Source organism: Lissotriton vulgaris, chromosome 2_1 (genome assembly GCF_964263255.1).
Source record: "Lissotriton vulgaris chromosome 2_1, aLisVul1.2, whole genome shotgun sequence".
Taxonomy (NCBI): Eukaryota; Metazoa; Chordata; class Amphibia; order Caudata; family Salamandridae; genus Lissotriton; species Lissotriton vulgaris.
In genome coordinates, this window is record NC_141687.1 from 628,946,836 (window position 1) to 628,970,868 (window position 24,033).

The 24,033-nt window shown below is 48.0% G+C and overlaps 1 protein-coding gene across 1 annotated transcript; it reads right to left on the minus strand.

The window, feature by feature from the left end:
• Nucleotides 1–11,697: 11,697 nt before the first annotated feature.
• MYCL (MYCL proto-oncogene, bHLH transcription factor) lies at nucleotides 11,698–23,749 on the minus strand. Its single transcript, XM_086955774.1, has 3 exons — nucleotides 23,697–23,749; nucleotides 22,438–22,955; nucleotides 11,698–13,761 (listed from the first exon to the last, which is right to left on the minus strand). The coding sequence occupies exons 2-3, from the start codon at nucleotides 22,940–22,942 to the stop codon at nucleotides 13,142–13,144; spliced, it is 1,125 nt and encodes a 374-aa protein (XP_086811900.1). The 5' UTR covers nucleotides 22,943–22,955; nucleotides 23,697–23,749; the 3' UTR covers nucleotides 11,698–13,141.
• Nucleotides 23,750–24,033: the final 284 nt, after the last annotated feature.

The window sequence follows — 24,033 nt, forward strand, 5'->3', positions numbered from 1 at the left end:
AAGTTTTCAAAATCAGGAAGATGTGGTTGGATTTCTTTGAGCCCAAGATGATCCTAGCAGCAGCGTTCAATGAGGCCCTGAGAGGGGCCAGCCTGTACCTTGGTATTCCACGGAGGGTTGAATTGCCATAATCGAGTCAGGAGATCACTAATGCTTGCACCTCAGATATATATATAACCGCATTTGAAATGCAATAGGTCTTGCATTTACGCAAGTTTGAGCTATTTGCGTTGAAAAGGACAATACATTGTATTTAATGTTTTGGTTTTTAAAACATAAAAAAAAGGCATTGTCATTTCTAATGCTAACAGCTTAAACTCCTGCAAATGCGAAACTGAAGTAAGACAAAGCACTGTAATCCCAGAGCTGGTCAGGCTGACGCTGCTCTGCCGCTGCCTCTTTGCCAGAGCGTCGTCACTGCCTAGCAGCTCCTACTTCCAGCTCGCTCTGCCGCTGCAAATGCCTGCTCCTGCCCTCGGTGATTTTACCAAAAGCATAGAGTAGGCGGCATCGCTCCCAGCAATACCATAAAAAAAAATCACATGGTTATTTTACGATGTTGTTGAGAGCAATGCCGCCAACACTTTGGTTTGGGTGAAATCATGGACAGGAGAAAGGCATGCGGCTGCCATAATTAACAACTATTTGCATAGCCAATAAGTCTCGCTTTTGGGACCTTATAGGTATTTAGCTACGCAGCACAATATCCTTGGTGTAACATTATCAACTGTTGCATGGCTAAACACTTATAAGGTCCCAAAGGCAATACCTATTGGCTATGCCAATGATTATTGGGTTGTGTCTGTGATCTAGACCATTATGCGTCATAAATAATGTGTTTATATTTTTAGAAAAAAATACTTTGTTTGAGAAAACAATGGATTTCATTTAAAAAAAGATATATTTCTTATAGAGACAACAAAAGAATTTTGGATAGTAAAATATACATTTTTAATTAAAAAACGTATGAAGTGGTCAGCCAGAAAATTACAAGAATGTGCACTGTCACTAGTATGCTAGTTATATGCCAGGGATAACAACAAATGCCTTCACTTTGTCAGGCATAGCGACAAAAGTGCAAAACAATACTATATCTACACCAGAGAACAATGCAGATGACAATATTACATCAATAAAGCAATGCTATTGCGTTTTGTTTTTTGTCAGTTAAAAATTGTGTTTGTCTTCCTGTTATCTGTATTCACTGTCACTCTGCAGTGCCTCGTGTTTTTTGTCTTTTGTTGATGTGCTTATCTATACTACTATTATAAAGAGAGAACTTGCACCTTTTGGCAAGGTAAACTCGGAAACCAAAGCGCCAATCTACACACCCGATACATCTATGAAAATGTCAGGGTGTGTAGATGGGCATAGGCTAAATAAATTTTTTAAAAAGCAAATTAAAAAAATTACGTTTGAAAACAAAGTAGTCCCCTGAAAGTAGCGCCAGCCGGAACGCGACGTGTGTGATGACCGCGACATGCGTGATGATGACGAAGGAGGAGCAGCGGTGCAGTGACAAGCGGCTGTACAGTGAGGAGCGGCAGCACAGGTAAGGAAAGGGAAAGTTTGAGCTTTTCATAAACTCTCAGTGCAAGACTGTGATGCAGGGGGAGGCGTCCCGGGAGGGGGGTGGGGGGGGGGGGGGGGTGAAGTGAGGCAGACAGACGGCATGTCGATGGCCTTCCTAACGCGTTGGAAAATGTCGGGGCGGGGGTGAGTCGGGCGGGAGGGGGGCCTGGTCTGTGTCCGTGCATGGGAATGCACGGACAATGTCGGGCGGATGGGGGCCTGGGTGGGCGGTTGGCTCCTGAAGCCTCATTGCCCCCAGGCAACGCTGGGGCGGGCTGCTAGTGTAATATATTTCTCTTTGTTGTTTGCATGACAGGAGAGAGTGTGATACAGCAGCAGTGTATGTGCATGAGACACAGGGCATACGAGGGTTTCGAGAGAAGTGTGCTTGAGAGGCAGGGAGAGATGAATGGTTAGAAAAGGATGGGACAGGGAAGAAGTTCTTCTTCGAGACCCCTGTAAACTGATGGGTTTGTACAATCCTTGCTAGTTCATGCACAGAAAGTCAAAAGTCTTTCAACCATACAACAATGTTATGAAGGTCTCTGTCTAATGAAAAACAATTATTATAATCCTGAAAACCTCACAGTACCTGGGAGTCATCATAAGTCATGGGGCTGTCTAGCATACAACAGGAACCCACAGCCTCCCAGATGTTCCTTAATCCCAATTAAGGTCACTTATTGGTAATCTGATGCACAGCGCTCACTGCAACAAAAGCCGCTCTTCAACCAGCAGACCAGAGGCGGACACAGCGTCAACTGAGAAAAGTTGCCGCCGCCACCACCACAACAGGAGCCAGAGACAAGGAGGGAGACATCAGGAGCGAGTGGGAATGAGAAGGGAGGGGGTTGAATGGAGAGACCTAGTGGTACGCGCAAGGGTCAAAAGCAGATATGGCAGGAGCCAGATATAAGGAGTGAGACATCGGGAGCGGGAGGAAAGTGGGAACAGAAGTGAGGGTGGGAGGGGTGAATGGAGAGACCCAAGTGGTGCGAGGGTCAAAAGCAGACATGGCAGGAGCCAGAGACAAGGAGGGAGTCATCAGGAGGGAGAGGAAAGTAGGAGAGTATTGAGGGGTGAGTGGGAGAAGGTAGGGGATTCACGGGCTGTAAGGCTTAATGAGCCATTACAGAAAGCCACATGGCAGCTGTGCACATCCACGTGCGCATAACCGCACGCTGGAGACCAGCAAAAGCCTTAGGGTAGAACTTCGAAAGCCCAGTTACTAAATGTCTCACCAGACAGCGCATGCGCTGGCTCAGGGGAGACCTAAAAAACACCACCACCGAGTTGGGTGTGCTACGCACAACAAAAATTCATTTAAAAATGTAGCTCGCAACCTGCGCACCCATCCCCTGAGTGGTGGGTGTGGCTCCACTGTGTAAGAGAAAGCACATAGCACGCTGCACACACAAACCAATCAACAGAATGTGTATAGCGTGCTACTCACCCGTTAGGGTCTCAAGGCGCGGTGTGGGGGTGTGGGGGGGAGGGTCGCTAATGCTTGAACAGCCAGGTCTTGAGTTGTTTCCTGAAGGAGAGATAGTCCAGGGTCAGCTGTAGGTGAGTGGGGAGGGAGTTCCATATCTTGGCTGCCAGGTAGGAGAAGGATCTTCCTCTGATGGTGGATTTGCGGATTCGTGGGACGGAGGAGAGGGCAAGGCTGGCAGAACAGAGCTGGCGGGTGGGTGTGTAGAATGGGAGTCAGCTGTTGAGGTACTTCGGGCCCGTGTCGTGGAGAGCCTTGTGTGCGTGGGTGAGGAGTCTGAACGTGATCCTCTTGTTGACGGGGAGCCAGTGCAGGTCTTTCAGGTGGGCATAGTGGCTGTGGCGTGGGATGTCCAAGATGAGTCATGCTGAGGCGTTCTGAATGCACTGGAGTCTATTCTGGAGTCTGGCTGTGGTTCCAGCGTAGAGGGTGTTCCGTAGTCCAGAGGGCTGGTGACGAGGGCCGGGGCGACTGTCTTCCTGGTTTCGGTGGGGATCCATTGGAAGATCTTTCGGAGCATGCGCAGGGTGTTTAAGCAGGATAACGAGACGGTGTTGACTTGCTTGGTCATCGTGAGGGAGGATGAAGTCCAGGTTGCGTGCGTGGTCTGTTGGCTTGGGTGCGGTGCCCAGGGCAGGGGGCCACCAGGAGTCGTCCCAGGCGGAAGAATATGGTCCGAGGATGAGGACTTCTGTCTTGTCTGAGTTCAGTTTCATACGGCTGATCTTCATCCATTCCGCGAAGTCTTTCATTCCTTCCTGGAGGTTGGCTTTTGCGGAGGCGGGTCGTTTGTGAGGGAGAGGGTCAGCTGGGTGTCGTCGGCATAGGAGATGATGTTGAGGTTGTTTCGGCGTGCGATGGCTGCGAGAGGGCTCATGTAGATGTTGAAGAGGGTGGGGCTGAGTGAGGATCCTTGCGGAACGCCGCAGACTTCAGTGGCAGAGGATCAGAACGGGGTGAAGCGGACTCTCTGGGTTCTTCCGGCGAGGAACAAGATGATCCACTCCAGGGCCATTCCTTGGATTCCGGTGTTGCTGAGGCGCTGTATCAGGGTGCGGTGGCATACAGTGTCGAAGGCTGCTGAAAGGTCCAGGAGGATGAGGGCAGCAGTTTCTCCGTTGTTGAGCAGGGACCTGATGTCGTCTGTGGCTGCGATGAGGGCGGTCTCGGTGCTGTGGTTTGCTCGGAACCCAGACTGAGAAGGGGGGGGGGGGGGGGTTGTTGAGGGATCCGTTGGTCTCGAGGAAGGCAGAGAGTTGTCTATTGACTGTCTTCTCAATGACTTTGGCTGGAAAGGGGAGGAGCGAGAAGTTCTTGAGGTCCGTGGTAGGTTTCTTCAGGAGGGCGCTCACCTCGGCATGTTTTCAACTCTCCAGGAAGGTGGCAGATGCGAAGGAGCTGTTGATGTTCCGGAGTTGTGTTGCGATGCGAGTATTTCTAACTCGCGTGTATAGCGTCCTTCACCTTCCGTTCGTATTGGTATCGCAATATGAACGGAAGGTGAAGGACGCTATCCACGCGAGTTAGAAATACAAAGGAGCAACTTTACAACCATCTGTATAGACTAAATCAATAAAGAGGTGCATTGAACATCCAGCCGGCCTGATTAAGACGGACCGACAATACGATTCAGAAAGAGACCAGGACTCCATGCAGAGCTAGGTCTGCAAGAGGCTGTCCTACATAGGTCCTGTCTTCATCAGGACTGCGTGTGTGTGTATATATATATATATATATATATATATACACACATACACAGTCCTGATGAAGACCCGCCCTTGATGCCTGAAAACACTGTATCGCCCCCCCCCCCCCCCCCCCCCCCCCCCCAGGGTCGAAACGTCAACGCAACCCCTTTTTTGGCATGAACAAACTATTCAAAACCCTGTAGGATCCAAGATTGAATTGATGTACCTACAGGATTGTGTGTATATATATATTTGTCAATTCCAAAAAGTATATGAAGTAACACATTTTACTTGTTGTTTTTAGTGTGTATTATGCTTTAGCACAAAGTTTTCTTGCCATATATGTTTTAAATATTCTTTTGGGACAGCGATTGAAGTAATTTGTTTTCACATGTGAAAGTATACAAGTAAATATTTGCTTTCATTTTTTACTTTGTGGTCAGTGTGTTTGTTTGTGAATGTATTAGTACACCTGTCTTGATATCCTGGTTAGGAACGAGACTTGCATAAGGAAACATTGAAATACTAAAGCAGTGTGTATTTCTATCCGACAGAACCATTATTATTTTGTCTAGTACCACTAAACTAAGCAGCAACAAACAACTAAATTATGTAGCGCTTTCTGCTAGTATTGTATTTCTTTAGGTCTCACTGCACAAATTGCCTGATGCAAAATACCTACTGTGAACTTTCAGTGAAATGCAGAACGCCCAATCCTTCCTAGTGGATGACACTTGCTTAGTTTTTAGGTCTCGTTAGCAGTGCTGCTCTCATCATGGCGGGGCCTTTTGGAATAAATAAGATTCCGATGTGCAAGCGTAGGGACAGAAGGTTTGCATGCGTGGACTGGAGGCTTCACTGGCGGTGTGGTGTGACACTAGGCACTTTTTTGGGGAGAAAGCACAGCGTTTCTTGGGGATTACAAGTGATATCAGTGTGCGTGCCTTTCGCAACTCGCTCCACATCAGCAAGCGCACATTTCGTGACACGCATTGAATTTTATTTAGTCTTCTGTGTCCAGAGTTTCACTCTGTCAGGAGCTAGGGCTGCCTTTCTACCCACCACCAACGCTTCCAGCACCATGACCGCCACAACACCACATCATCCTCCTCCACCACCAAGTCCTCCACCAGTGACAGGTACAGTGTCACTATAGGGCAGGGGTAATAGGAGTGTCAACCCCAGCTGTATCTGGGACATTTAAGGATGCATTGGGTGCGAGAATTGGGGCTAGAAGTATTACACCAGACCCAAGATACATTTTGAAGAGGCGCAATGTCACAGGGGCTCCTGTAAAAGCACTCGCAGCATCTCCACCTCACAGTGGAATACCTGCACGAGCCATTCACTTAAAACAAGTATTGGCAGAGCCAGTATGTATCACCTTTGGGACCTTGTAAGTGTTTAGCCATGCAACAGTTGATGTTGTTGCACCAAGAATATTGTGCTGGATAACTGAACACTTAAAAAGCTCCCAAAGGCGAGACCTATTAGCTATGCCAATGCTTGTTATTTCATGGCTTTGCTTACTCTTTCTGTCCCTCTCCTGGAAGATATATGCTTTACAATTCTTTTGACTGGCAGACTGTTTTCTATCCACTGCTCATTTTTAGAAACATTTTCTTTTTAGGTCTAGTCTCTGTAGTTTGCAAAACATTTTGTTAGCTTGCAGGGGTCTCCAACTTTTTTAGCGAGAGCTACTTCCGATCAGTGAAAATAATCATGGGCTAGACTAGAGCAACTCGCACATTGTTTCTATATGCCCTCACACCCTGCTTCATTGACTTTAAGCCTAATGTCCATAGAACCAGATACTATGGTTTGAACAAAATACTTTTTACTAGAGCACTATGACAGGGCGGTCATGTGTATCAAAGAGCTTGTGGCCTTATGAACATTTGTAGATATGAATGCCTACGTTGTATGTACTTGGGCACTGTGATAGCTTTCATCATATGTGGCATTACATGTATAATACATATCACCATTTTCGTAAATGAAAGAAATTTAAAGTACTGAACACAGTCTCCATGAATGTCGATAATATGGAAAAAATGTTTGCACTTAAAAACACAGCAGTTATTTTAAGTGGGAGAAAAATAAAGTTATACATATGGCCCCATGTATACCAGCCACTAGGAGCAAGATACATACAGTGTGTAAAGGTGATACTTTGAAATGGGAGAAAACTAAACCGAAGAGTAAACTCTGTTGATATGGATTCCATAAAACTCATTAAAATGCAACCCCATTTCCAAGTGTCACATTTACTAACACCAGGCATCTCGATCCCAGACGGCTGTAGACAAGTTACCATATTTATAAACCGAAAAATACAGCCATTTGTTGAATTGTGAGGAACTTCAAGTGAAGAAACATGCTTCATAAAACATTAAGACGGCTTAGTTGAAAGTGGGGGGAAACATTAAAAAGTAATTTTATAGAAACCCGTTTCTTTACTTTAAATTTCTCCCATTTCAAAAGGACTGTATTTTTTGTTATAAATATGCCATAGTGTCTACTTGCTACTGGGAGCAAGAGGCCTGCTGTGACATTTTGAAATGGGAGAAAACTAAAATGAAGTTAACTGAATCTTTAAAGTCAATTTTCACCCATTTAAAAGCATTCAGAAACATGATGTTCACACTACAAAACGGAATTGACAAGGACTTATTGAAGAGTTAAATACCTCTGTGCCCTGGTTCATAAATCTGACTCCAGCACTACTCATTATCAAGCCCTGCTATCTGCAGCGTGAGGAAAATAATGTAAAAACACAGCCTTCCCTTACAACTAATATAAAAATGTGACCCTGTGCTTTTTTTTAATGAACTTAAGGTTGTGAGCTACTCTGAAGGTAGCAGTGAGCTACTGGTAACTTGCGATTGACTGGTTGAAGACACCGGGCTTAGAGCCTGCCCATTGCTTAGCTTGGTCACATTTCCTTGCTTCTCTAGTCAGTGTGTGCCAGCTTCCCCTTTGCGAATTGTATTCAAGCACAGATTCTTTGTCCCAGTGTTTCATTCCACTGCTCATAATTGAAGCTCCTTTATTCTTCTTTCAGTTGCTTGTTATGGTTGCCCCATTACACCTCTCGCCTGCTGCTGCTTGACCAGGGTCATAACCAACACCCAATTGTTGCTTGCCCCATCCATTCAGAGTACATGTTTTTAGCGCTCTCCATTATGTGCTGCTTTCCCCTGAAATACCAGCCACCACCCCCACACTATGTTGCTTCCTCCCAGATGATCTGTAAAAACATTGATAAAAGCAAGACCTGTTGTCTTTGAAAACACTGGATACACAGGTCACCGTCTGTGCAAAGTTTCTCCTCATTAGTACCAGTTAAACACTGAAGTAAAGCAGTGAGCAACCAACAGGTGACCAGTGAACCTTTGGAAAGGATCTTGCACAGTGACATTTATGTTCTTCCGTAGTCTCTTCCATGCATTGAACGCGCAGGAGCCGTCAAACGTAAAAAATGCTCATGTGTGTCAGACAGCTCCCACCCGTCCGACCACATGGCACAGGAAATCCCTCTGGTGCAGGCACACTAGGCGGTATGTTTCTTATTGAATGTACGGGTGGGTGCCTGCCCAGAATGAGCATGCTAATGCCCGACCCCCAAAGAAATTGGTTTCTTAAGGTACCCCTAGATGTCTGCAAGCTTGCGACCAAAAGGAGAGGTACCCATCTATCCAAAAACGTTTTTGGTCCCATGGTCGACGGTCATCTAGGGAAACATGCCAAACATTTCGAAAACTAGACACCCAGGAGTCCAGGGAGGTGTGGCTTGCATGAATTTCCCCAACATTCTCCTACCCCAGCGAACCTACCTCTTTTGTTGTATACCCGCTACACAATGAAAAACCATTGCAAGAAGCAGCTCAGTGATATGGGGCTTGTAGGTTCAACAAGAGCCAGAGTTACCCAGAGCCAATATCTGTAACCAGAAGGATCCAGCAGACGTTAACTGTACATGGCTTTAAAAAATCTGCCATAAGACGTTACAGGTGAAAACATTAGCACAATCACCCGTTTTCCCAACTCCATTTTAATATTTTATTTCAACTGTTAGTTTCGATAGGAAAACATTGTAGGATCTGCACAATGACCCCTTGCCGAATTCAAAATGTGGTCTACTTTTCAGAAATGTATAGCTTTCCGGGACCCATTATTGCTTTTACCCCCATTTCTACCACTAACTTGAAGGCAGTTGAAAGCATACACAAAACAAGCATTTGCAATGCAATAGGGCTCGCAATTTTTTAGAGTTAGAGCTATCAGCGTTGTGATGGAATTGTTTACCCATGTGAGTGAGAGCACCAGTGCAAAAGTGATAGAAAAAAATAAAAAAAATTCTATTGGGGTGGTGCTTTTCGAAATTGGATTGAAAATTGTACTTTTCCCAGGTTGCATCTGGGATGTGCTCCTGGGACAGGGAGTACTCGAAATTGCACACCGTTTGAAAGAATCTGTTCATTTAAATACTGGTGATATATGGGTTGGTGCATTGAAGGAGTGAAAGTGGCCCACTGTCCCGCTTGTTCTGCATGAAACGTGATAGAAAGCGAGATTGTATAAAGAGATAGAGTTCTATGCATAGTTAAGTGAGAGATAGAGTGAAGTGTTAGCGAGAAGTAGAGTAAGAGAGTTTAGAGGTAGGTTGTGAAAGTTGGAGATAATTGTGTGGCAGAGAGAAGAGAGAAAAAACATCTTGTGATTCTGGGCAAATCACTTAATATCCCAGTGCCTACCAAAAAAAATTTGAGACCTATTGCATTGCAAATATTAGTTTACTTGATGTTATCCTTCATGGGAATTGGAGACTGGAAATTAATTAAAAAAATTATCAAGTGTTCAGGGTGACTCACTGACTTGTTATAGGTATTTTCTAATTTGAAAGGAAGTTTTCCCATCATTAAGGATAATCGCGACTTGGGTGACCGCATCGAGGCAGGATGAGTGCAAGATGTATTACCGAAGGTTGGACAATAGTTGCAACAGCATCATGGCAGTGGCAAAGAATCTTTGCTTCCTCAAAAAGCAGAAAGTGTACGCTTCCTTTCTCAGCACTACAGATTCAACAGGGAATACTAATGCAAGCTTTCATCACACGAGGCAAGTTAAGGCATGAGTGAGATGTAGGTCAAATTGCTGGAGCCATTTAACTCACTAGGGGGATAAGGGAGTGAATATAAAACCAGATAGCATTCTCACTTTTTACATTCCACGTCAGCATTCTGAAAGTCCTGTTGCAGTCACTTGGAGACCTGTGGATTCCTTGGTTTTCCGCATAGAGAAGTAGCTGGTACCCAGTAGTCCATGGTTATTTAGAGCAGCTCAGCCTGAGCACATGTAGCTATATACTAAAAATGTTGAGGGTTGCCACAGAGATTAAGAGATTGCAATGACAGGAGGCAAAGACAGTTTAGGTCCAAACAGAAGCCTCACTTTTTGGCTAAATCACAGTAAGTGTATACTGGGATCAGATTAGAAAAGTGTCAAAGGAACACACTTTGGACTCTTAACCCCTCTCGTACGCTCATGACGAGCTGAGCTAGTCATGAACCGCGGGATTTGCGAATCTTTAGCGCACAGCGGGAAAATGCGCTGCACTGATGGTGTTAAAGAGAAGCTTATGTTCGGAGTTACAACGTATTCCATTACTGTATGCTCTGTACTGGGCCTCCCAACATAAGTGATTGAGTCTTCAGGTGTGGAAAAATATAGAAAAAAGAAAAGCCATGCTTAGATTTGATGTTAGGAGCTATATTCAATCTGCAAAGTGACAAGGGCTTCTCTGGTTATCAGTTGGGGAAAAAATGAGGTATGTGGTTCGACCATAACCTTTTACAGTGATCCATTGGCAACACTGATCGAATGTTTCAGGGCAAAGATAGTTTCCTACGCTTATGACTTTCAGTTACTATGATCTTAATGAGGATGAGCCGATCTACCATGATTCCATCAAACCCTGCTCATCTGCAGTCTTCCAGTGGATGGGTTTTAATCAACTCAAATGCAAAACTGGTAAAATGGGGATGTTCATCTTTGGGCATAACTTCATTTTTAACCTAGAGGCCCACCGGCAGGTCAAGGCTCCTCCACCCAATGCACAAGTACAAGTAGTACCAGGGAGTGAAGATTGAAAAACAGTGGAGTACAATCTAAAATGAATACGGTGGCCGGCATATGCTTTGGTCTGTTGCGAACAGCCCAAATATTCCTGCAAAACCTCACTCTACTTGAAAGGATTACTGTTCTTCTGGCCCTGGTGATCAAACTGGACTATGTCAGTGCCCTTTATGCAGGACTTACACAATACCTTCTGCAGCAATTACAAACTGTTTAGAACGCAGCAGCCAATCTGTCGTTCCAATTAACTGAGCAAACTTCGATCTTATCTCATTTGAAGAACCTACACTGGCTTCTTGTTACAAAAAAATCCAGTTTAAGACCTTGCCCCTTTTGCACAGGGCTGTACACCAGTCTGGGCCTTCATATCGGTCTTCTAGGATTACATTCAAAGCACCCACACCTCGCCCCCCCCCCCCCCCTCCCCCAGAACCCTGGGTTCATACCTCAGCCATTTTACAAAAGGGCAATGGCTAAAACAACCAAAACCCAGAGGCAGATGCTTTTCCTGCTTGGGACCGCAAGCTAGGGATAGCATGCCTACAGAGTTAAGTCAAATGGACAATGACCCACCTCCCAGGCGGACTTCTTGGAGTGTTCCTTTTAGTCCAATTAAAGGATTTCTCCTTTCACGATGCATCTTGCTTCACACCAACAGATACGCATCCTTTTCCAGGTGCCAATACCTCCCAGATGCCCAGTGGTGTCTACCACCTCCACCCCAAAAAGAGCAGATCGCACCACCTCCACCCCAAAAACAGCAGATCGCACCACAGTTCTAGAAAGTAAACAGGACAAATAAAGAGATTTTTTCTTTTGGTTTATGTGTGAATAGTTTACCAAAGTTGTACAAAAATACAAGTATCAAAATGTTATCCAGTACAAAAGGCGGCAGTTTCAGCAGCAGATTCTGAAAAGAAACATAAGTGAGCCATAAAGTGACAGTGAGGTGCAGACCTAACCTTCCTTCAGAGGGGGGCGTCCTGCTCCCGCCCCCAAAAACATGTTACTGATCGCACAGCCAGGGTGTCCCTGGATCAGTGTGCATAAAGGGGCTCCTCAGACTTTGCATAGATGACTTCACCCCTCCCCCAAAATAAAAAAAATATATAATGGGTGCAAATTACACCTAACAAGGGCTACCCCACCTCTAGGAGTGGGACCCATTCCTTTAAAACAAAGGAAATAAAAAATACCCTTACATTGAGAGTCTTTCACTAAAGTAAAGTTGGGTTGACAGGGGTAGAAATGGGAGAAAGTCTCAAAGAGTATCTCAGTGCTGGACTACATACAATCATACGGCTAATGCCCTGCAAGTACAGTGACATTACTAGCCACAGCCCCACACCCGCTAAAGAAGCTTTTGCCCTCACCTTTTCTAAATACCCAGAGAGAATGGTTGATAAACTCAAGAGGAGAAAGGGAGCAAGCACTTCCCAGGACAGGCATACATTGTTGGAACCTGTAGAGGAAAAAGTGTGAAGTAGTGAAACCTGCTCAAAAATCAACCGTGTTTGTGCAAAAAATAGCTAAATTAAACCAACCGAGGTCCCACAAGACTGGAGACGAGGAGGGTAACAGAAGTGGATGAACAGACTACTGTACCACTGCAACCTTCGTAGCCCAGGGCTTGAAATCCGATCCAATGTGCCCCTGCCGCCCCCCCCAGAAAATGTGGGGGGCTGTAACATCCCTCCCCGAGTGCCCATATTCCTCTACCTCATTGCTTGGAATAGTTACTCCTTTCCTTTAAAACACAAAGTGGAGCATGCGGTCAAGACCTGGCAAATGTTAAACTGAAAGCCCTGCTCTCAGGAGGTTAAAGTTCAAATCAGCGCCCTGTGCAGGTCAAGTGCAAGAAAACTTCTCTTGCTGGTTTTCAGGTGTGTGGGGACCAGTGTGGGTGACATCGGATACGCACAGTTAGAGGATTTTTCAGCAGTACATAGTCTTTACAGTTTGGACACTCCAAACTGCTGGGTGCAGCATGACGTCAGTTCAGTGGATTCTGTGAGGGTTCTGCGTGCCAGTGGGAGGAGCCCAAGAAACCAGACGTGGGTGCAGAGTAGGCCATCAGTAGCCAGCGTCAGAGATCCCTTCCCAGAAGGCTCCAGTGTGGTAGGCTACGACCTTCCAGCGTGGCCCGGACATAGAATGCTATAGCCAGCGCACCTAGGCAGAAGGCCGGCTGCGGCCACTTTTAGTGTCCAAGAACATGTGCAAATACCTCACAAGCCGTGGCCTGGCCAGCTCAATTCGCTTTGAGACGCAAAATCAGCTTCCGTAGTTGGCGCTGGCGGGCCTGCAGCTGCCGCTTCTCCAGAGCCAGGCGCCTCTCACGGACGACCAGGGAATGCAGAAAGGCAGTGGCCTCGCCCAGGATCACCACTTTGGGGGTCTTTGAGGTGGTGGCGAGGCCGGGCACCTCGTCACGCAGGGCCAGGAAACGGGAGCGCAAGTCATACCTGCGCTTCCGCTCCATGTAGTTGTGGTTCTTTTTCTTCACCACCTCCCCGTCCGAGCCGGAGCTGCCGCAGCCGCTGCTGCTGCCCTCCTTGGGAGACATGGGGGAGGGAGTCTCTGGGGTCTCCGGCGGGGACAGCAGCGAAGAGGACAGTGTCTCGGTGGGGGACAGTGGGGGGTCGTCCTGCTCCATGTTCAGTGGGGCCCCGGACGCTGGGGGCTGCTGCTGGCTTGGGGGGTCCGGGGGCCAGCGGGCAGCATAGTTGTGCTGCTGCTGGTGGATGGAGATGTGGAAGTGCTTCATGCATGGGTCCAGCAGGTCCGCTCGTACGGTGATGGTAACGGGCTGCCGTGCCCGCCGCGCGCGTCGCTTCTGCACCGTCACCACGTCAATCTCGTCATCGTCCTCTGTGGGGAAGGAAAAAGGAAAAAGTTTATGCATCTGTTCTGGAAAAGGAAAAAGTTTATGCATCTGTACAGAATTTGGAACGTTCGCAAGACATTTTACCTAGAAACCCTGGAATCTAATCCCATTTACTCCTCAAGCGTGGAAACATTCTATCGTGTCTGCACCCACCTGTGGATTTCCGTTTTCAAGAACTCATCCACCCCATCTGTTACCGTTAAATTGCTTTCAGTCCCCACCGTTGCATGTCTGGAGACGTTTTCCTATATCTTATTCAACCTTGCACGCTTATTCTCAATAGGCCTAAGGGAAGATGCACTATGCTGGAACTGTAGCAAGGAAAAGGGAGGACCTAGCATATCTTATCTACCAATGACCAACATTCTGGGAGAAAATCTTTGGTATCATAAATAGAGTACTGGGCTGCACACCAACTGAATTTTCATCCCTCGCTACCGCATTTATGTCCGCAGAACTAAGAGCAGAGCATGACAGACCTACAAGACCTGCTGCTGACTGCGGCAGCAAAATTGGTCCCAGCCAATTGGAAAGACTCAAGTTAGACTTTAAAGGCTGGTTCAACTGGGGTATGCACCTCAGAGGTGCGGATAACATTACACTACAGAACTCACCCTGGAGGCCAGCAACCAGGGGGATGTGGAAGTCAGTCGACACGTACCTAGACTCTTACGAACCCCCATGAAATAATTTCCGCCCGGCGACAGCATCTGCCCCCACCCCCTTCTACGTGTGAGCAAAGAAAGTCCGATGGGGATAGTTAAACACATTTCAAAGTGCCTGTAAACACTGCTCTACAAACTAGATTTGGCTAACCTTGTAACAGAAATGCTAATGTCTTTGCTTATAAAATAAAATACTTTGAAATAAAAAAAAGTTACTGCATTTTCCCACCTCAGTTAATCCAAAAACTCAAAGATGCGTTTAATAACAGTTTGAAGCTCACAAACATCTTTTAAGCACAGACTGGAGTGGCAAATACATGTGGGCAGACAAATGTATGACGGTACAACGCGTGGTATTACCACGCGTACCGTTACAACGCAAGTGGTTACAACGACTTGCGTTGGGGGGCGCTGGATAGTGAATAGTTTAATTTACTATTCCAACTCCAGTCCCCGTGGATAGTAGGGAAGGTTTTGGATTAATACCTTGAGGAAACTTAAACCCTTCCTCCCAGACGAAGACTTCCAAACTGCAGTACAAGCACTAATCATCCCTCGCATAGACAACGGCAGCACCGCCCTCTGCGGTCTCCCCCAACTTCAACTGCACCCCTAAGAGCTTCACTAAACACGGCAGCGAGGCTCATCACTGGTTCAAAAAAAACTCACATATCTCCCCTGACTTCAAATCCCTGAACTGGCTGCCTTTTGAAGCCAGAATACATCTGAAAATTGCCTGCATGACGCACAAGGCAATACACCTGAACTCACCTGGCTACCTCACTCAGAAGCTGACAATCTTCCGGCGGCTCCAGAACCACCAGAAGTGCAAACAATCTTCTGCTGAAACCTCGAAGATTCCGGTAGGAAAACCTACAAACGCTCCTTCTCAGGAATGGCACCCAGGATCTGGAACTCACTCCCTCCTGAAACCAGGCTCATCCCTCCACTTTTCTTTTTAAGAAAGAAGTTAAAGCTATCCTCATGGCTAAATACACGTGAACTACTACACTCTTTGATCTTTTAAGACTCTGGGTCGATCTGTACTACTTGTTTGATCCCTTTGCACATGTGTTTTACTGGTATTAATCGACTTTACCAGATTGTTCATGCTCCCTCTTATTTGTACTACTTGCATTGATGACCTACCTTCCTAACTATGCTCCCTTGTGTACCCACCCTACTCCCTACCTCTTGCCCATGTAAAGCGCTCTGTTATCTGCAAAGATCTTGTTCGTGCTATATAAAACTTTCAAAATAAATAAAAATAACTATTCCCTATCCTACAGCGCAAGTCGTTGTTACGACTTTAGTTGTAAAACCTACGTGGTAACTGTACCGCGTTGTAATAGTTCCGTTGTAAAGAATGTTCCCGGGCAGACAGGATAACCCTATCGCCCCCATCAACTTCCGTAGCACCTGCAGCAAGCTTTAAAAACACTGGCATTTTTGAGGAGACCAGCACCCTAACTTTCAGGGGTTCTGCTTAGAACAGGAGCTCCTGGAAACCAAACAGTATAGATACCAGCAAATAGGAGACTGGGTGATGCATCCTGGGGTGCAGCCCCAGGATAAACACCTTCTAACTACATTTGAGAAGTGGCTGCTATCCAAATCCTCAGACACTCACCTCACTCCTGAACTATATAGCCTAAGACTGCCTCCAGCGGTTAATAAATCCCAGGTCAGAGATGGGAATTAGAACTGGGCTGCACGTTTACGCAACGTGATGACATCTACTATAGAGCCAAACACACTGCACGTAATGTAGCAAGAATAGACTGCTACTAGAAAAACTATTGGTACCTCACACCCCATAGACTTCACAGGGGGAATCCGGCTATAGACACCCTACGTTGGCGTGACTGCAGCTCCCCGGGTGCATGGACATTCTCAATGCCCTAAAAACGCTATTGGACACCAGAGCTAGATATCGATATGTTGCTACACAGCTCCCCCAACTTTCCAGCCTAAATTCTCAGGACTGCCCAATGCTCACATTCCCTCTTAAATCATGCAGAGGTCCTCAGATGTGTAGCACTGGGCGCGGCCCTTCAGAACATTCATGCTTATTATTGACATTTATTAAGCGCACAGCTACCCCCAACGGGGGTGTCCCGGCGCTGAGGAATGCAGATCAAGGGGGAAGAAGTTAACAGCCCGAAAATAAGAAAGTTTTCAATTTGCCCCTGAACTGAGATTCAGTGCCAATAAGCCGAAGGCTGATGGGAAGAGAGTTCCAGTTTTGATACTGCCACTGCGAAAGCTCTGCCACCCTTTCTCACGAAACGAAATCGGGGGGTTGACAGAAGGTGAAGGTGGTTCGACCTAAGATTAAGAGAGGAGTGGACTGGTTTTAGTCTGTCTCAGGTATGCTTAGTGGGGGTCGGCAAGACTCCCACCCATCTGTGGTGGCTACATTGCATATGGTATATTCTGGAAATGGAATGCATATTTCTCTCACTAACCAAGGAGCCTCACTCCTCGCCCTCTGGAAACAGTCCTATCCATGCTCACCACTGAAATCTGAGAACTCGCATACCCCCAAGCACCGACGACTCCTAAGGCGCACCGTGCCCCTACCAGCGGAGCCATGAGTGGTAGCGCTGGCTACCACCAACTTATCAGATGAAGAAAGGGTGGGACAGTGGGGATGGGGAGTTTAGGGGATGTTCTACTCTGGCAACTTCATATGCTCCCCTACAACAGTAGAGGAGCCAGATTTCCTTGTTTTGTCCCCTTGTACTTCCTTTAACTCAAAGAAAAGTAATCATAAAACCAGTCTGTACTGTGGTGCGGTCTAGCAGTGCACATGCTGGTGCTGGGCTGCCCCTCTGGCACTGCAGGCACTTCCAATACAAATATCAGACCAGCTCCCGGACCCTGCAAACGGATTTCAAAACAGTTACTGGCCAAGAAGAATACTGGCTTGCACTTGGAGTCATTATTCCAACATTAAAAACGCGATGCATTGAAAAAAGAAAGCACCGGTGAGAGAATTGTGACTCTTCAGTGTCCATTTGAGATGCAAACTAGCTCCTGAGGACTCCATAGCACGCGGAAGTATTCTTTAAGGACCCTATTGAATGGTCCGAGAAAACAAACCCACTCTGCCCATTTTAAAAATTCCATAACAAACTCCGCATGTTTTAAAACAGGTCTACGTACAGGAGTAGACATACAATACAAGACATCTCCCCGAAATAATTAGTTCCGCAGTGTGTCTCCAATGCAGCAGGAGGGAAATGTTTACAACAGCTCCACATCTAAAATGTAAACCGGTTTTAGCCATAAAGCGATTACCCCAGTTCTATTACCAGGAGAAGAGGCAGTCGACAATAAGTGGCCGTTACAACAGCGATGGGGGCGGGACAGTGGGTGGAGTCGGTACAGGCCCATTAAGGGAGGGACAATCGGCACATATCCCGCCAAAGAAGCAGCTCTGAACAAAGCAGATGGAGCCCCCCCCACCCACGCGGCCAAACTCCCGGCCTCGGCTGCTGCAGGGATGCGGGAGGGTGGGGACTTCTGCGGCAGATGAGCCTTTTGTTCGGGAGCCACGCACATTCCTTTGTGCCTCGGGTCCCCACACCGCCATTCAGATGTAAACAGGCCCTCCAGAAATATTCCACCAAGACCCTCCAGGCATCAAAACAAGTGCCGCTCTCATTCACCGTCCAATTCTTCGCCCCTCCCACCACACGGACCCGCACCAGCAACATAACCCACGCGCCTTCCAATACCAGAGCTCCCGCCACGAGCTCGAGCCCATCAAAAGGAACCCCCCGCTATATCCGTCCAGTGTACACCCACAGCCAAGCGTAAGGCACCCCACCCTCCACGAGACCCCATACACTCACAGGAGGGCGAATATTGTTGAAAGATGGGCGTGGCAGCCCAGACGCGTAATGCTTAAGGGGCACATTTTGCTTTATGGCACTGTCCACAGTACCCGTCTCCACGCCATGACCCCATGTACCCTTCACCATAGCCCTCAGTATGCCCCGGCTGCAACCCCATAACCACCTCGTGCCTCTCCCTATCTCCCGCAACAGACATCAGCTCCCTGTGTACCCTCATTCTACCCACCACTGGTGAGATGCGCCACACCCCTCCCCCCACGGGATAGTGGGAGTGATTGGAATTAGGCTTAATTACGTTTGTTTTCAAGTCACACCAAACAGTCTACATTCCCCACCCCCCAAGCTGATTGGCAACCAGAAACTCTGGCGGGGGCATGCGTATTTTAGAGTGGTGAGAATCCTCATCTCGCCTCCGACAGCTCAAGCTCTCATCTTTCTGATGGCGATAAATGGAGTACAATTGCATTGGTGAATCCGAATGCCCATCATTTACAGCATCTCGAAGTAGATATTAAGCGCTATACAAGCCTACATCCTACAACTTCTGCGCTCCGTCCCGTCCAATACCTGCACAGCACCAGCGGGCGCCCATCTGCGGCACTAGTGAGGACGCAGAACTGGTCCCCTGAGCGCCCTCTGCTGCACCTCAAACGCCCTGCAGACGGGGCCACCACCCCTTCAAACCAGCGCTCACTTCCCTCCACAGGAACCACGTGACACCAAGCCCTTCCTAGACAAGACTAACACTGGCATTGGGTTATATCACTCAGCGCGCCCAGACAACATATTGTATAGGAGAGAAGCTCTGACACTGTGGCTGATGTTGGCTTATCAGGGCGTTTGATGCAATTGTTTACTTTCTCTCGAAATGACGTGGTATATGCTCGCTCAGACTTGGAATACGAAACTTTAGTAAAGTCATGTGTGAACTTTATCAAAGTTCACACTTAAGTGTTACATAGGCGAACGACTCATTTTTTGTAGGACCTCTGATCAAGATTGTGAAGTTTCCACTAGCTTTAGATATATATTACACATGCACTGGTTAACTTTCAGAGTCTTGTACAAGGAGACAAGTGTCGGCTTTGCACTATACAAGAAACAGAACACGTTATTAAAGTGAATGGAACCATCAGTCTTCTACGCTTGGAATATATTTTACCAATTTTTCCTATGTGTTGTGCTCTGGACATTTGCATTGTTATTGTAGAGTTTTACCCCTGTAACTACGAGTCCCCTACACCATCAGAAGATTCGGATATAACACTCTCGGAAATACCCATTTATTAAAGTAACAATGCTGGACTTTACCCCCCCCCCCCTAGGTTGGATAAGATAGCAATATATAGAGTTCTTACCTCAGAGTTTGTCTTGCAACCACGTGTGTTGGTGCATACAAGCATTCTTAAACTAATGCAACAAGTAGCGTTGCTTCCCTTTAGTGAGGCTATTCTGACAATATACGGAAAAGAGGATTGGAGCATTGCATGGTGTAATAAACGTGGAACCACTAATCTCAACATGCAGCAACATATCAGCAAGGCAACAAAGGGAGCGAACTTCCAGATCAATACTCTGAGGAAACTTAAACCCTACCTCCCAGCCAAAGACTTCCAAACAGCAGTACAAGCACTAGTCATCCCACAAATTGAATACGGCAGCACCGCCCTCTGCGGACTCCCCCTAACTACAACCGCACCACTAAAAGCTTCTCTAAATGCTGCAGCGAGACTCATCACTGGGTCAAAAAAGTACTCCCACATTACCCCTGACCTGAAATCCCTGAATTGGCTGCCTTTTGAAGGCAGAATACAGCTGAAAATCGCCTGCATGACACACAAGGCGGTACACCTAAACTCACCCGGCTACCTCGCTCAGAAGTTGACAATCTCTGGGGGAATTAGAAACACGAGAGGCACAAACAATCTCCTGCTGAAACCTCGAAGATTCCAGAAGGAAAAAACATACAAGCGCTCCTTCTCAGGAATGGCGCCTAGGATCTGGAACTCACTTCCTCCCGAAACCAGGCTTATCTCCTCCACTACACTCTTTAAAAAAGAAGTAAAAGCTATCCTCATGGCTAAATACACTTGAGCTACTATTTCGAACCCTATTAACACCCTGCACCGTTCTGTATTACATGTTTGACCCTTGACTTATTTGTAGGAGTTGTTTTATCATCCACATGATTGGCTTTGTCACTTAGTAGTACTATTATACTGTGATTTATTGAGTTACTCGTTTGAATATGCTCCCCCTTGCACCCTTCTATGTAAAGCTTGATTTGCCCGTTTGACTTTGCTCCCTCATGTACCCGTCTATGTAAAGCGCTCTGATATCTGTGAAGATCTTGTTTGCGCTATATAAAACTCTTTAAATAAATAAAAAATTAATGTACTTGTGGCATTCTTTCCCAAAGTACATGTGAAATTTAGCTGGGGGGCCGTGGGGCTCACCCCACATTCGCACTCTACATCCGGACCAGAGTGGAGGACACAAAGGCAGGATGAAATTATCGCAGTGGCCTGTCACTGGAAATCCCTTTACAGCATTCCAGTTCATCGTTTCACCCACCTCTTCAGGCAGAAGATCTGAAAATACATACGAACCAACCAGCAGAGGCGCCTGGTCTGTTCAGCACTCACACCGTGTGGGCGCGGCGTTCCCTTCATAATAGGGAGGCACAGCGGGTTTGGGCTTGCTCACTAGCCGGCCAAGGGCTACCACCGCGTTAAGGATAGAATGCCGGAAATTGCCCTAGTGAAAGATTAAGAGGGTCCGACAGAGGCTAGAGTTAACGTTCACCCCCAGAGTCCAGCCCGAGTCTTGCTCCCAGCCACCAGAAGCCTTGCACGCCCCGAGGACTGACGCAGAGCTACACACGTGGAGGGCACTATATTAGCAAGCCCTTTAAGAACCAAATAAAGAAATACTATCAGGCTTCTCAAATTACTCCCAAAACGACCTCGTGCACTGGCCACCAACGGAATAAAATATAAGTAGTTCGTCAATGTTCACAAGCACTGCACACCCACACCAGCGTTGGGGTGCAGATCCCAGTACGACATTTGAGGGGGCGGGGCGATAGACAACCCCGGGACCTCCAACCGTGGTCCCTCCACCTCACCAGCCCCAGACACCAGTCTCAGTTGAAGTACCCGCGAGTTTGAGCACGTGGGAGAGGGCGGGCCCCACAAGCACGCGAGTGTCTGGGCCCCACATGGAGGAGTGTGAACACAATGTGCGAGCACCGGTATCCCCAGAAGACTGGAGCAAACAGACACCAACACTTGTACAGTTCAGTATTATTAGGCTGGGACTGCTGCAGCCGCCCCCTCGGCGTATACGCGAGTCGGCAGCATTCACAGGTAGACGGGCCACCCTCCACCACTCACCCCAGCCAACGAAGCACTACAACTTTAAAGGACAATGCAAGAGACGATCGAGGCCAACCCTCGCTACCCTTGGCGCACCACAGTCCTACAGGGGCGTGCACACCAGGCCATTATTGTACACAGAATCCATCCGAGAATACAGCACCTGTCCGCGGTGCACCCGAGGCTGATCCACCTGCCTTAGCACGAGCCCTTTCGAGAACACCTCTCGAATCCAGGAGAGGACACCAGGGACGGGTGGGGGCAATACCCCCTCGCTTACTTTAACTGCCACGTGCAGACCTCCCCCCATCATATCCCACCGTCTTGGTGAGAGTTGTCTGGTCCTCCACCCGGAAATATACCCCCCCCCCCTCCAAAGAAACAGAGTCATATGATTGGGAAAGAGTCAGACTAAACTTAATTTTATTGAACAGTTGCTAATTGGCTTTCCTGGCCACAATGCAGGTAACTCTGCCGCACAATTTGGTCCTCCTGTGCCGCATACCTCAGGCGCCCCTACTCATAGTAATGTTTTTCCAGTGGCCTGTGCAGCGGCTCTATTTACACCCCTGCTCACCCAGTGCGGTCTTTAATGCGGTTTCACTGGCTACAGCTATACCCTGGCTTCACACGTACTCGCTTCTCGGTCCACTCCTGGCCTCATCCCTGAAGCTCACTCATTATGGTAGTGTTCAGATCCCATTCCTGGTCTAGCTTGCACATGTTTTGCCTGCAGATTGAAGCCCCATGCTTACCAGAGTCACTCGGGGTGTCTGACCCAGACGAGGCGGGGTGCGTGGTCTCGGGAGGCGGCGTGCGGGGCAGGTCAGCCGGCTCTGCCTTCTTGATGACGGGCTCTGGGTTCTTGATGACGGGCTCCGGTGCAACAGGTTCGGGTTTAGGTGCAGGGACGGCTTTGGGGGTTCCACCCGAGAGCCGCTCAGTAAAGACCTTCTCCAGGCACCCACGTGTGGAGAGGCACTCCCCCCACATGCAGTCCCGGAGCAACACCATAGAGCTCATGGCCCCAGTCCACCTTCCTGCCCCCTTCATGGGGGGCGAGAGGTCCCATCCTAGGTCAGGTCCCAGGGGGGCCATGCCAACAGCATCCCCACTAGAGCGTCCGGACAGGTGCCGGGGGCTGGGTACCAGTTCAAACTTCTTCCAGATATCCTCGCTGGGGGCCACTGCGCGGGAGGAGTCCTCCTCGAGATCCGTGTCGTAAAAATAGAAATAGTGTTGAAGAGCATCCAACTCCATCCTGGAGTAAGACCTGAGGAGACAAGAAAGATAATCAGACAGGGGAGGGTCCCAAGAAAACCAGGAAGAAAGTGGCAGCTCGGGTAAAATACGACCAGGGTCAGCCCTGAAGAGGGGGCCAAGAGACATGCAGGAGCGGACTACGGGGTGAAAGGTCAGAGGAACAAGTGGAGAGAAAAGAGGCAGTGCAGTCACTGAGAGTAGAGTCACATCCAAAAGGTAAAGGGAGGTTGCAGATCAGGAGAAAGGGTACAATTAACAGTTCGCATTCAGGTGCCACGACGATACGGCGCCGGAGGAGACAGTGAGACGTAGAAAATGTAAATTTGTGAATGTACACATGTTCTACGCTTCACAGGGAAGACTAGCACATTCTGAGTATTGGGAAATGATGCTACACACCCTGTTCAATAAAACCCTAACCGCACACCAAACCCCGAGGAACTCGCCTCCCTTGCCGAAAAAAATGCAACTCTAAACACACCCAGCTGCGAAGAAAAAGATTCTGGACCCGTTTATCCCGCATAAAAGCCCCTATCCATCGTTATTTTCCTCTAGGAAACCCTACGAACCTTCCAAAATCGCCCGCGCTGCTCCCGCCCGGAAACTCATTTTCAAACCCCGCGGCAACCCCAGAAACCACTTTTCGCCGGTTTGTACCAGTCGCCGCAGCCCGGCTCCCTACGCCGGTACCCCCCCGGTGCTCGGACCCCCGCGCTGCTTTCCCCAGCCCCGCAGCAGCCTCTCCGCTCACCTCTGCGCGCTCTTTCTCGCGTGCTCTGACTCGTGAGCTTTGTTTCAGCGCCGACTTATAGCAGCTGAGCCGGGAGCGCCCGGACACTCCCTCATTAATGCTCCGCGCCCCTCCCCCCGCCCACAGCCGGAGCACATGTTGGAGTCAAACAAAGAACAAGCAGGAAACTCACCAGCGAGAAACAGAACCACGCCGTGTGAGCCCGTCCGAAACGGACCGAGCCGTGCAGCACTACCCCGGAAGTGACCCGCGCATGCCGAACCAAGCCCTGCAGAAGGGAGCTCTACAGAACCGAACATTGCTGATGCAAACTGAACCGAAAAGAACCAAGCCGTCA